The sequence below is a fragment of the Paralichthys olivaceus genome, chromosome 3 (assembly GCF_024713975.1).
Source record: "Paralichthys olivaceus isolate ysfri-2021 chromosome 3, ASM2471397v2, whole genome shotgun sequence".
Taxonomy (NCBI): domain Eukaryota; kingdom Metazoa; phylum Chordata; class Actinopteri; order Pleuronectiformes; family Paralichthyidae; genus Paralichthys; species Paralichthys olivaceus.
In genome coordinates, this window is record NC_091095.1 from 11,072,791 (window position 1) to 11,087,395 (window position 14,605).

The 14,605-nt window shown below is 41.1% G+C and overlaps 1 protein-coding gene across 1 annotated transcript; it reads left to right on the plus strand.

Annotated features, from left to right (window-relative positions):
• The first annotated feature begins 494 nt into the window (after positions 1–494).
• Positions 495–11,252, plus strand: LOC109625800 (cystathionase (cystathionine gamma-lyase)). Its single transcript, XM_020081289.2, has 12 exons — positions 495–1,004; positions 2,924–3,005; positions 3,420–3,515; positions 4,200–4,309; positions 5,068–5,202; positions 5,341–5,398; positions 5,551–5,628; positions 5,859–6,011; positions 7,127–7,248; positions 8,058–8,110; positions 8,366–8,504; positions 10,867–11,252. The coding sequence occupies exons 1-12, from the start codon at positions 819–821 to the stop codon at positions 10,882–10,884; spliced, it is 1,230 nt and encodes a 409-aa protein (XP_019936848.1). The 5' UTR covers positions 495–818; the 3' UTR covers positions 10,885–11,252.
• The last annotated feature ends 3,353 nt before the right edge of the window (positions 11,253–14,605 follow it).

Consider the following 14,605-nt stretch of genomic DNA (forward strand, 5'->3'; position numbering starts at 1 on the left):
GTGGTGTTATCACTGACTCACTATGGAGCACTTCTCCCCCTATGGCTCAGAAATGGAAACAACAGCCACACTTCTGTCTGTGTGTGTGTGTGTCTGTATGTGTGTGTGTGTGTGTGTGTGTGTGTGTGTGTGGCACAAGCATCAGAAAAATGGCCATAAATGAAAATGTAACATTTCACAACAACAGCTGTGATGGTTGGGAAACATCATGAGCATTACAGTTGAATGTGAGGAGGACCTCATAGGGGGGCCAGGGGGGGACCAGTTGCTGGGGCCCTGTTGATCTCCACTGTACAGGGCCTCTGTTGTTTCATGATTTCCACCCAGCAACCACAAAGCCAATCAGTAGAAATGATCAGCGATACCATTATAAATTGATGAATTTGTGACAGTGAAATCCTGTGAAAATGTGAAAAACGAACTAGTAGCAGCCGGAGGTGCCCTCCCTGACTCAAACAACAGGAAGTGTTGCATCAGTAATCCAAACACACACGCACACATACACCCAATTCAAACACACACGCACACACACACACACACACACACACACACAATTCAAACACACACGCACACACACACACACACACACACGCACACATAATTCAAACACACAAAAGAGCAGACCCCACCAAGAACGTACATAACGTGCTGAGTCACGTGGCTTTTACGCCCCTTCCGACGCGCCAACCAGCGCCGGGCGCCCCGTGTTGATGGCCGCTGATTGGCCGCGGCGGAGGAGCGCAGCGCTCTGTTAAATGGTTTCTCAGTTAGTGGCTCAGCTGTAAAATCCTCCCGGGCCCCTTTGGTTCACAGAAGCCATGGATCCCCAGCAGAAGACCGAGGAGCGGGGCGACGTGTTCGCCGGTTTCTGCTCCACGTTCAAATCGTTCGCCACCGAGGCCATTCACGTGGGCCAGGAGCCGGAGCAGTGGAAGTCGATGGCCGTGGTGCCGCCGATCTCTCTCTCCACCACCTTCAAGCAGCACGGGCCGGGGAACCACGCCGTAAGTAGCCGCAGCTCAGGTTACCCAGGAGGGTGGAGGGGACCTGGGTCTTTTTGAAACACCCAGGCGTGTCGGGAAGAACATGTAATAAACATGGTGTTAAAGCTAAAGGCGCCATCATTACATCACCATAATATCCGCTGTCTTTATCAACAATCGAGACAAATCAAAGCGATCAGAATCAAAGTCCTATAATATGAAATGTTATATTTATAAACTATAAATTGATGTGCCTCTGTTTGTTACTAATTCATTATCATGTATTACATTATCAGTATTATCGCGTCATTGCATACGTAGTAAATTGTACAGTATATACAATGTGGCACGTGGGTTCAATGGTTCCAAATCTAGGAACCTCCATAATAAAAATACAGATCTATTCTGCTTCATACATTTGTATTTTAATTTTTGTGAAATGTTGGATTATGTGAACGTCAAACTGAATTCATATAAATCCACGTGAGAAAGTTCAGTGGGGGAAGTGAAACCGTGAACAGCTTCTGCTCATCTGAAGCATGACAAAGCATTCTCGCAAGAGGTTTGAGTTGTATTCTACAACCTGATTCTTTACAACAATTTTAATACATACACATTTTAAATGTAAAAATAGAAAACTTAGATTAGATCTCCTGTACAGTAAAGGAAGTAATACTCAACTATGGTACAAGTATGTCTAAATACAATACTTCATACTTCAAGTATTCCGTGTTAGTTAGTTAGTCACATCATTTAACTATATAAAATATTTAATTACCACCACCCTGGGTTTTCATTAAATACTTTCATGAATTGACCATGTGGCCTGCAGGCTATAACCATCCTGTGTCTCTAAATTTCAGTTTGCACAATGAGTGTGAGTAAAGTTCTCTTGAACAACTGCTATTTGCCTCTTGTCAATGATTATACACATCACAAGCCTGGTATAGTGCCATCGTAATGGCGCCAGCAGTAGCATGGTCAATAACCTAAAACAAGTTAATGAGAGTTGTCTATATAAGTTTTCACACCAAAAAAAAAAAAAATACCCCAATGCTTATGTTTATCCCCACTACACCACCACCTTTTAAAGCACTAACTTAAGGGTTGTTGTTTGTTAAACGTTCAAACCAGAATTAACTTGTCAAACTAGAACAGTGATGTTAAGCTTATCTGTTTTTTTTACTACTGTGTGGTTCCAGCTGGCCTCGTTCACTCAGACTACAAACTACAACAACCATGTGTTCAAGGCCGCTCAGACTCCATTTATTGCCGTAGGCAGCAGCCACCAATCATGAGGAGACTTGTTTGAGTGAATACATGTGGTGGAGCAGGGTAACACTTTCTGCTCCTAAAATTAAAAAAACACTGTTTAACATGGGTCATCTTGTCCATAGTATAAATCTTCTTCTGTATTTTACTCACTTTTCTTGTATATACTGTGCAAAGCTGTAGACAACACAAACTCTAACTTTAAGCGGTATTTGCTGTATTAATTGAATACCTTTCTTAGTCTTTCTTTTACCAGTGTGCTCATATAACAACTGGAGCTGTTTCCCAGTGAGGAGGTAATGACTGGTTGGGGTTGTCCGTACTCACAATAAACTGTTATTTTAAACACACAATCAATTGACGCGGTTTCTTACGTCACACTCTGGTTTGTTGTTGATGGTTCTCACAGTTCAGTGCCCAAGACGGATAATAAAAAAAAATATACAATTGTATTGCTGTTTGTGGTAGTGGCAAGTCATGACCGATAAAGATGGGTTGAGATAAACTCAACCCTGACTGTCATGCACATAAAGAATTCATGAAGCGTTAAGGCATGTTAGGATTTTATCACACTTGTGTTGTGGACACCTGTTGTCTGTTTACAATATATTATTATATTATAATGTTTGTTTTGGTTACTAAAATGTTGTATTAATGTTCTCATGCAGGGGTTTGAGTACAGCCGCAGTGGAAATCCTACAAGGAACTGTCTTGAGAAGGCCGTGGCAGCTCTGGATGGAGCAAAGTACAGTAAGTAGTTATTCATGCTAAATTGTATTCCACAGGCAGGACATGCTTTACATAGGGCGGAGTAAGAAAACATTTTGTGAGCACAGTGAGGAGGTGTAACACATAATACACACATGTAACACATTAATCTACCTCAGGTTCGTAAAATGTTGCTTCTCATTCTCTGCTCATAAAGAGTTTTAAACCACAACCTTCGCTCAGAAGCAAGAACAAATGTTTAAAATAACAATGTGACATTTATCATGATAATTAACCATATTAACTTTTTTATATCATTTTTGGCCATATCACCCAGCCCTATCTTATAAATGTATTGTTTTGGTAAACTAGCAGTGCTTAATGAAACACATGCAAAGTGCACCCAAGCATTTCAGTGTGAAGATACAAAATGACGTTCTGTCTTTTTCCCTGCAGGCCTTGCTCTCGCCTCAGGGCTTGCTGCCACAGTGACCATCACCCACATGCTGAAATCAGGGGACGGCATCGTCTGCATGGATGATGTGTACGGAGGTGAGTCACCTCTCTGAGGTGTGGGCAGAACACAAACATATGGCTACTAGATGTTTTCTTAAACCATCAGATACTCACTGTTTGCAGGATGCTACTACTACAACTAAAATATCAGGTATACTTCCTTTTGTACAAGAGAGTGGCGTACATTCACTCAGACCACTTTTACACCAAGTGTACAAGGTTATTTAAAAATGGGAAAAATGCTAAAACAGCGATTGTCTCCTTTCCATCACCAGTAGAGGAGTTTGTTTCTGTTTTTCCCCCTAGTGCATCATGTTCTATGTAATGAACACCTGGAAACTGAGGCGCTCTCACGTCTCTTTACAACACTGTAGAGCTGCTTTAGGAATTGCACTACTCCTACTCCAGCCAACCCCCCAGTAAAAATACTGGAAAACCTGTGAATGAGCCCATGGTAGATACTGCGGAGGATTCACTATGGGTGAGGGGGCGTGTTGATGATGATTCTAACATGCGACAGAAGCAAATATGTCACCATGAAAAAGCGATGCCATACATGTAGAAGACATTGACAAAGATGTCAACAAGAAGATGTCGTGCTGTAAAATGTAAAAAGTGTATACGTTACACCCTATCTCTGCCCGCTGCACCACCCCTCACCTTTTCAGAGATTTCTGTGTTGCTTTGAACACGACTGAGTTTCACTTTGTCTACTTCAAGGAACAAATCGTTACTTCCAAAGAATCGCCACAGAAGTGGGTCTGGAGGTGTCGTTTGCTGATTGTACAAAACCAGAGCTGCTGAAGGTGGCACTGAAGGCCAACACAAAAGTAAGTCTGAACTTTCTACAGTATATTGTTTGTTGTTCATGTGGATTTTTATAAAAGTAGTAAATTCACCACTTACTTTATTGAAGATATAATATAAAACAAGAATATATATGTAGGTGTCTTGTCCACCCTCCAAAATGTTTGTGACAATGTTGAAACCCAGAGTAATCCCCAATTTTATTCAAGGTAACAGGTCAGGCTTTTTTCGGCGCCTTTTAATCGCAAAGTATTCGCTTTAACTGTGGCTGTGCTCGTCTGTGCTGTAACTAACGATATATGATATAACTCACTGCTAGCCAGTTCACCAGTCGGCTGTTTTATCCTCCACTGTTTGTATTGGTCACTCGTAAGGTATTATGATTATTCTCTGTTTGCTGCGTAATATGAATAAAACTTTAATACATGACCTCATCCCTGAACATTATTTGCATATTTCAGTGGCAGTGATGGTGATGACAACAACTCCCATGATCCCATGCTGCTTCACAACATCATCAAACTAAGTCTTTTGTTATTGTTTCGATTGAGAGACCCCTAGATGCCAAGTTACATATTGTACATTTAAATCATAAATAACAAACCCTCAAAATATATTCAGATCGTTTTACTATTAAGTTGTAAAACAGGGTGTGTGTCTCCTCACTGGTGTGTGTGATAATGGTTATATGTCTGCATGTTAAATGCTCTGATGGAGCTGTAGTGACCCTCCTGCTCATGCAGCCGGAGAGAAATGAATCCCTCTCCTCTCTGGTCTGCAGCTGGTGTGGATCGAGACGCCTACCAACCCCACGATGAAGGTCGTCGACATCAAGGCCTGCGCCGACTTGATCCACGATCACAACAAAGACATTGTGGTGGTTGTGGACAACACCTTCATGTCCGCCTACTTCCAGGTGAGAGTGACAGATGTACTCTTCATGCCCTTTTGATTTTCTAAAAGCTCTTCAATCATTTCCTGCAATCACATTCCAGCTCATGTGGAAACACATGGCTGAATGATTAACTCAGATGTTTGTCCTGTTCACTCACAGCGCCCCTTGGCTTTGGGAGCTGATATTTGTATGTATTCAGCCACCAAATATATGAACGGTAGGTTGTGTACATTTTCCCCATTTTTCTTACTTAACATTGTTAAGATTTGACCCATATACACAGAAAAACAACCACACACACAAACAAGACATGTTTTGCTCCATTGTCTCTCAGACTTCTCTCTTTGTATTCCTCTCCTGATTTCTCAGGTCACAGTGATGTGGTGATGGGTCTGGTTTCAACAAACCGGGATGATTTGAACGAGCGCCTGAGGTTTCTGCAGAACGGTGAGTTGTAATTCAGCAAATACAGCTACCTACGCTGTCTGCAAAACACAAGCTATTCATCAGGTCATAGCAGTGACATAATAAGATGATTGACAGAAAAGTAATCACAGAATATCTTGATAGTTGATTCATGGTTTTCATATGTTTGCTGACATCACATTCATCAGACTTGTGAGTCATTTATGAAGTTTAGGTATTTTCTATTTGACTGATAATGTGTTGTTCTTCAGCACTGGGTTGTGTTCCCTCTCCATTTGACTGCTTCTTGTGTAACCGCGGACTTAAGACGCTACACCTACGGATGGAGCGGCACTTCAAGAATGCCATGGCCGCTGCTAAGTTTCTCGAGGCTGATCCCAGGGTGGAGCGCGTCATCTTCCCAGGTAATCACATGTCACTTTCAAAATAAAACCTGTATAACCAAAAAAAAAGAGAAGCCAAAGCGATTCGATCGCCCCCTGGTGATTGGGTGTATAAGGCTGTATAAGTCACAAACCTTGTGTCCTATGTTAGCAGATGGGAAATGGACCAAATTGAAAAGATAGTCAAGTAAATGGTACTTTTTAACCACACTGATCCAAGTAACCTCATCTTGGTAAGTTTGGTTTTAGTTAGTTATCTGATGCTAAAAAACACTGTGATTGACAGCTGACACTGAAGTCCTGATTGGTCGAAAATGTAAATCTACTGCACAGATTCTGCCAATTACGTTCTACCACAAGATGGAGGCGTTCTAATATGGGATATTTTGGCTTCATTTCTGGATAGTGGGAGGAAATGGAGTTGTGTCTATCTCTATATCGTGTTTATGGTTTATCTGGTTTTAACCTGAGTCATGCTCCACTTTTCCACTAGATTTCATGGTTCAGTAGTTAGTTAGTAACCGTGCTGACAGTCAGAGACAAAAAACAACCACTCCCTTGTCTGACAAAACTATTAAGAAACTTTATATTCACCACTCATGTCTCACCAGTATAGTGTTACATGCCTTCTTACGTAAAACTTACATAGAACACAGTAAACTGAGGACACAGTTGATGCTGTGCTTTTTGCCAGTGTGGGTCATTTTAGTTAATGTTGCCCAAGAGGCCTGTCAAAGATTTACTGCAATGTTTTATGTTTCTAAGAAAATACAGCAGCTTATTATGTGATGCAAAAGAGCCCCAGCCTAATGGTAAAGTCATGCTTGTGTTGTGTTTCACTCACTTAGGGTCTGTACAAAAAACCTTTTACAAGTGGGTCATTCTGTTCAAAGCCTCATGTCAAAACAAACCAGGGCTCATGAGCAAAAGTTTCATCTTTTCACATGCATGAAAAGATTTTAACGCACAATGTATTCCTCAGGCAAACCAACAAAACCAGACATGCTTGTTATAAAGAACAGTAAAATGTGGGTTAAAGGTCCCACCTCCACCTGTCCCTGCTTTAGGGTGTCATTACAGGATTTGTCTGCTTCACTCACTGATCCTTCCTGTTTTCCCTCTCTCCAATACCGCAGGCCTGCCCTCTCACCCCCAGCACGAGGTTATGAAGAGGCAATGCACCGGGTGTCCAGGCATGATCACCTTCTACATCAAGGGGAAACTCGAGCATGCCAGTGCCTTCCTCAGTAACCTCAAAGTAATTTGGCAAGAAATATTCTTTTTATCCAGGCTGTTTACTTTTGTGTTTATCAAGTGGGTGATGTCGTGCAACTGGAGGCGGATTAAGCAAAATGACAGTTGTAGATTATTGGTCTGACGGGAAATGAAGGGAAGAACACATCAGTGTCATAACTAGAGAACAACTGAAGGTATTTCCTGGTGGCGGTTTTATCTTTTCAGTAAAACAGCAAAGGTTCCGATGTAAAACTCTAATTTCAATATTTTATTGAAGAAAAGACGCTGAGGGTTCAGTGACTGGGGTAAAATTAAACTACTTTCATTAAGATCCATGTATTATTCACGGAGAAATCAAGAAAAGAAAAAAAAAAGATTTGCCCTCTGATCCAGATCTGACACGGCTCTTACCTGACACCACATTGTTCCACCAAGTTTCGTGGTAATCCATCCAGTTGTTTTTGCGTAATCTTTCTTACAAACAAAAGGACAGGGGTAAAAACATAACCTCCTTGGATGTTATAAAAAGTTATTCAACTTTTTTACCGTCTCTTCTACAGATATTTACTCTATTTCTTTGTTAGTTTGGGCGTTTTTCATCTTAGTGAATCATGCCTCAGTATTATGAAATAGTTCATTTTGTCACACAGCACCTGGTTGTATTTTAAAGAAAATGACAAGCCTCCAGATCTTTGCTGTTGGTGTGTTTAAAACTGATCCATATCACAAACTCACAGAAAGAATGGAAACTTTGGTTAATCATCTTCTATTTGTGGCTTTTACTTTTTCTCATCGTGTGCATGTCTATATTCTCTATTTTTCTTGTTTCAGATATTTGCGATAGCTGAGAGTCTTGGTGGTTACGAGAGTTTAGCTGAACATCCGTAAGTAACCCAAACGAAATTATTTTAGTACTTTGTTAGTTATTTTCTGCACCCAAAGGCTGATTGTAACAAATAGCACCACATGGGGGCAGCAGAGATCAAGCAGAAATCCTTATCTGACTCATGTCTGACTTAAATGAGACACTTTATTTTCATTAAGAAGTCTCAGCTCTAATCTCTGTTGAAGCATCAGGATGTTTTTCTTTCTGTATCAGGCTCATATGTTGTGTCTCTATCCTCTTTATCATAATTCAGAGCGATTATGACCCATGCATCAGTGCCGGAGAAAGAGAGGAGCGTGCTGGGGATCAGCGACACACTGATCCGACTCTCTGTGGGCCTGGAGGATGAGGCCGACATCATTGAAGACCTGGAGCAGGCGCTGGGTGCTGCTGTGAGTATCAAACACGATGACACATTAATGAGTGATGACACAAAATGTCCCATCCTGTCCTTTAAGACGGAAACAGCTGGCTTGAGAAAGTTGGGTTCATCTACTTTGTGCAAAATAAATTGGTCAGAAAGATGTTTAGAATTTTCCAACATGCAGAACAACCAGGATGACTCAGAGGTGTCTTATGCTGTTTTCTAGCAGTTAACATGAGATCTGATCAGAGCCCTGGATTTTCCAGCAGCAGGGACAAAAAAATACTACTACATAAAATAAACTACTATGTTATTGTCCCGCAGTGCAGAGAGAATCAAATCCCCTCAAGTCATAAAGCACAGCAATACTCATTATCCTGTGAGACTAAATAACATCATATCACTCCATACGCACAGACGTTTAACTAAGCTTCACTTTTGTGTAATGATCATTGCATTCAGTCACTTTATTTCACACAGTGCAGTGTTTTCATTGTGACCTCACGAGGACACAGGCAGGATTTGTATGTTAAATTAGCTGTAATTTAATCTGCCCAACAGAGCATCTGACAAGAATTTAACGCTATATAATGCAGCACATTGTCTCCACTGCACCACATCTTCATGGTTTGAGTATAATGAAGAGGATCCAGATGTTGAATGTGTGACTCACTAATGATTAATCAGAGGGTAAATGGACCCATGGCTCTGTGTGCTTTACAGTTGCGAGGCTACATCTAATCTCAGCGCTGCATGGGCCATCACGTGGATTCATGTGGGTCGATACCTGCACTTGCAGACAGGATTTTAAGAAAATGAAGATGCATTACAGTTCCCGGGAAAACATTTCTAGTAAATCTTCGGAGAATCTAAGAAGCCCTTCCCGTACGATGATATGGCTGTACATTGTTTACTTTCAGAACATACATGCATGCAGAAAGCAAACCATATGTTTGACCTGCATAGTGTTAATTAAGGCACAGTAGTCAAAAATGAAGACAAACCACTCCTGGAGATGTGGTCATTATCTTGGGAACATTCAGGGAGAGCCAGGGCAGGAAGGGTTGCAGACCAGGATTGAGTTAAGAGTGCAGCGGTTTCATTTTGTGCACTTTGTGTCAGGCTCTGTCGTATCCACCCATCCCATGAACCCTCTCTCTTTCTGCTGCACAGCCAAGGATCTGTTCCTAAAGCACAGCTGCTAACTACATTAGCAACTTAAATATATTACATCTTCTCATTTGGCTTTTATCCAAAGTGACCTATAACTGAGGGGCAGTACTAAAGCTTCAAGAATCAAGGATAAAGCTGATAGTGAGCATTTGGATGCTGCATGCATCAATTGCCACATTGTTAGCAAGTAGGACAAAGGGATTCAAACCTATTAACCTTGTGCCCACAGAGAAGGTGGTTTACTGACTGCACCACAGGGAAGACATGTTCAGAAGCAATTGTCTCTAAAGCTGTGTAGAGGTTAAAGTTAGAAATAACCTGGCAACTGCCGCCTTGTGCCTGCAGCAGCACAGAATGCAGGGGGGTGGCACAGTGATTCAATGGTTAGCACTGTCGCCTCACTGCAAGAAAAGGTTGAATCCCTGCTTTGGTGGGTCTCTCTTTGTGGAGTTTGCATGTTCTCCTGTGTTAGTGTGGATTTTCTCCAGGTACTCCTGCTTCCTCCCATAGTCCAAAGACGCGCAGATTGGGGTTAAGTTAATTGAAGACTCTAAATTGACCATAGATGGTGGACGTGAGAGTGCATGGTTGTTGCAATATGTCAACTGAGCACCTGTGTGCTGGTTCTGAATGAATCACCACAAATGCGCATCTATCGACTTCATGGCCATCGGTAGAGAATTCGAATTCCTCTCAGACCCTCTCTACCACCTCATGCAGCCGTATCCTGTGTTGTGGCCTGCACCTTCTCTCCGCAGGATTCAGATGTCATTTCTGAATCCCTCTGCTGCTACTCTGTAGCGAATGGAAATTAAATGGAGACAAATATCTCTAATGACCGTCTTTGTCTGACCTGGGAAAAGCCACTTGTGATGGGTTGCGCATTTAATTGGATGGGACGTCAGGTCGACAGAGGCAGGGGGTTAAAGTTCCAGTCAAGCGTCGGTTTTGAGTCACAAACTTGGCTGTTGGTTAATCATCTGAAACCTCTCTGGGTGAATATATATATATATATATGTATTCTGTCTGGAAAATGTTTGGTCTGTGGTGTCCGGTTTTCTCTTTGTCAATCTACTCTGGACTCTCAGTCATGGCAGACGTTTTGGAGGAGAAAGGAGGAATGTGGATTGTGCCTCTTTTTCTGTGCTCCATGAAAACATGTCATTCCAGGAAATATCCTAGCTCTAGTGTTGATTTGACTTTTTCCCTTTTCTTAGCATCCAATGAAGAATTGAAATGTCTTCAAACATCCCCACTGAGGTGGAATAGGTCACAGTGAGGGGGAAGACTGGAGGTACCGGACGTCTTAAAACATCACAGATCAACTCATGGTGCCTCATGATCTGTGCACAAGCAGCATGTATCAGGGAAAAACATGGTCTCTAAAATAATACAAATCCTATTATCTATCGCAAACTAACACAATGTTATTAATGATTATTTTAACACAGTGGAAATCTTATTTATCTCATGCTTGTTTTTATGTTTCTGTGTTTTTGTTTTCATTTGGAATGCTTTTAAAGTCCTGTTCATTCAGACTGACACAATATTCAAATTTCTGAGTCAAAGACAAATAAAGCTTCCGAAAAGTTATTTTTAAAAACTTGTCTCATAATGGCTGTCGTTCATGTTTTCAAAGAATTTCAACAGTGTGTTTAAAGTGTCATTAGTTGAATTACATTTCAAAGTGTTGGAATTAATTTCCTCTCTGTATTTTTTTAACCTCCTTTCATTTATAAGTGTACATCAGTGGAGACTCCCCGTCATGAGGCACAGGTCTGAGGAGATCTCAGACAGAGTCAGATGTTTGACACCTCTGTATCGATTTACAGAGAAGCTTCTACATGATCCTGCAGCTCTTCTCTGTCTGCTTCCTGGCTGGACTCCGACTTAGGACATTTCAAGCAGCAAAAGCCCCATCTGCCTCTGGGAGGATGAGAGGTGCTTGGTTTGTGTTCTTAGCATTGAAATGATTATTTCCTGATGCAAATGCTGATAGAAAAACCAGAAGCACAAATGTGCATAAACATGTGGTACTGGTTCCAGGTAACACTTGTGTTTTGAAAAATGCAGAGCAAGAAAAGTGTAACAAAAAGCATCTTTTCATCAAGACTTGGTTGACAAAAAATCCACAAAACAAAAGCACTGGGAAACTAGAAAAAAGGCAAAGAACACACAAGTGGAGGATAGAGGTGTGTGTGACATGAGACGACGATGAACTGACAAAGGGCACAGAGACTTATAGACACAGGGAGGCAGGAGTAATTGGATACAGGTGAAACACATGAGGTGCAGGTGCAGACGATCACAAGGGCGGGAAACAGCACAAAGACAGGAAGTCAAGGTGGAAGTACATGCTACAAACTACAAAATAAAACAGGAAGCACAAAACTCAGGGAGAAACATAAATCCAAACACAAGGAAAACACAGTTACAGGCACAAAACAAATAAAGAATCTCTAATCAAAACCAAAATACTCCTTAGTCCAGAGTCATGACAACCCTACCATAGCAGGACTGGCCATCAGAATGAAGCCTGGTGCACAGGTGGGCCATCACAACATCAGTAATTCTGAGTTTCTGTTGCCCCAGTGTTCCCACCTTAATGTCACAGGTGGTCTCTCATCCTCAGTGCCAATCAATCCCCTTTAGAACTCCACACGGTGTGGTGGCGACCGGAGGTCAGACTTCTACTTCCCCTGGTAATCCTTAAATTACCTCTATCTATTACCATGCACCAGATTTACAGTCTCTCGTTGCCTCTGCCCCCTCTCCCCTTTTCTTCTCTCCTTTTTCCTGTGCACATGCATCAACACCTCCTGTCACAGGAATGGTGTTATTGTTAATTCTTATTTCCCAGCAGGGCTGTGTGTTTTGAATCCGCTCACACGGGACAGCTTGCAGACTGTGAGGAGATATTCAGTGAATGTATTGGATTAGATCTGTGAAAACTGTTCTTCAGGCTGCTTTGTAGTTTGGATGCACAGTCCAGTCTCCAAATTCACTATTAGTCCTCATGTTTTAGATTAATCAGGGTATTTGACAATAAATGAGGGTCATGCATTATTCAGAGCAGACTTTACAAGCAAAGATGTTCAAGGTTTACTTATTGAAGCTGAAGGCTGTTACAGGAGGGCTTTATCAGGAAAACGATCTTGGATGAAAAGCTTTATTTGAATTTGACGTATTTGGGCCAATCACAAAAGCTAAATTCCTTCCGGTTTTTTTCAGTCATATAAAAAAAATGTGTTTAATTCAGGGATTCGTCCACATTGCATCACCACTCATGTAAAAATCTAATTTAGATCAGACCGCTCATAGACAATGTCGTTTAAATAACCGACTGATCCATGAAAATGAGTTTGCAGTACAAGTCTCTGCGTGTCTCACTTCCTCTCAACCATCCTGCTGTACTAACACAAGGGAGTTCAGTGTCACTAACCATTACGAGTTGACAAGACACATTCAATTTAGTGGTGGGCTGCACACTGGTGTTTTAGCTGGTGGATCAAATAAGGGAGCTGCCGCCCTAATGACCAGCCCATCAATAACTTTCCCATTAGGAGACTGAAGGTTCTGGTTCTCTGTAGAAGACTTATCACCTTTTTAAAGGTTCTGGTTCACTGGAACATTAATTTCTTGTTACCTGCGAGCGTGTAATTGATTTTTAACATCTCTGTGGAGCTTCTGCATCAGGCATTCAAGTTGACTAGCTCTCAAGTCTAAGCAGATTCAGTTTGCTTAAGTTTAACTCAGCAACCTCCACTGCCTCATGGGACTTGTAGGCAATCTGAGATGCTGGGTGGAAAAAGGACTGAAGAGATGCGGGTTCACACCACGGACAGTTAACCTAACCTGCATGTCTGTGGACGGTGGGAGGAAGGAGGAACATACAATGATTAAGCCATGAGTTTGTTCTTTACTAGATACAGAAGTCCAACTCAAGCCAGTCACACTCAGCATCTAATCAAAATCAACAATTAATAATCAGTAATAATATATAGGGATCTTATTATGTTATTAATATACTTTGTTTTCTATTAATCCACATTAGTCCTTAAGCCATCACACTGCCCATCCTCTTTGTTACAATGACAGCGCACAAAAAGATACTGTGTCCATCGTCTTCTCAGTAATAACTGATACAAAGGCCTCCTCCCACAGGAGATGGTGACACAACTTTCTAATAAGAATATCATTTAAACAAGTGCCCACTAAATGGAGCTGATGTTCTCTTATGGATAAGTACCATTCAGGTACAATTTTAACAAATCAAATCAAATCTGGAGAGTGCAACATGACCTAATTTAATAATTTAAATCAGAAAGTAAAAAACATTCACAATCAATAAGAACCTTGTACAACTCTCCAGCAATAACTCCTCCTCTTATAATGTTCGGTTTTGTTCTTGACCACGCAGGTGTTAAATATTCTGTAATTTCCGTACACTGTAGTGGTAGTGTTATTGTATAAAACAGTATGTAGGCTACTAAGTATCAGTGTTAACTACTAGTAATATCTAGAAGCTCTTTGCACACAAAGGAAGTTAAGAACTAGACAGTAACTACTGGCCAACAGACTATTTGATTCTAAAGTATGTTAAACACGATGTGCTGTGCATTGTAATAACCAGTAGATGTCACAAATAGACAACATTCATCTGTCACAGGCTCAGTCACATAAAGCATGAGGCAACGTAGCAGACATTTATTTTATTTATTTGCAAGCAGTTTGTTGCCTCTTTGTGTTGAGGTGCTAATAGATGTTACACCACTGTGTTTTAATATAGCTTGAAAAGTAAAGTAATGATATTAAAAAGTTAACATGAGGTTGCATCAGTTCCTGTGAAGTTTCTCTCTTCCCCAGTACAGAACTGAATTTTTCACTGAGTGGATTCATGCATGATCTAAATCTCAAACTTGTTTGTTCTTTCCTCTTCACACAATTTCCTACAGC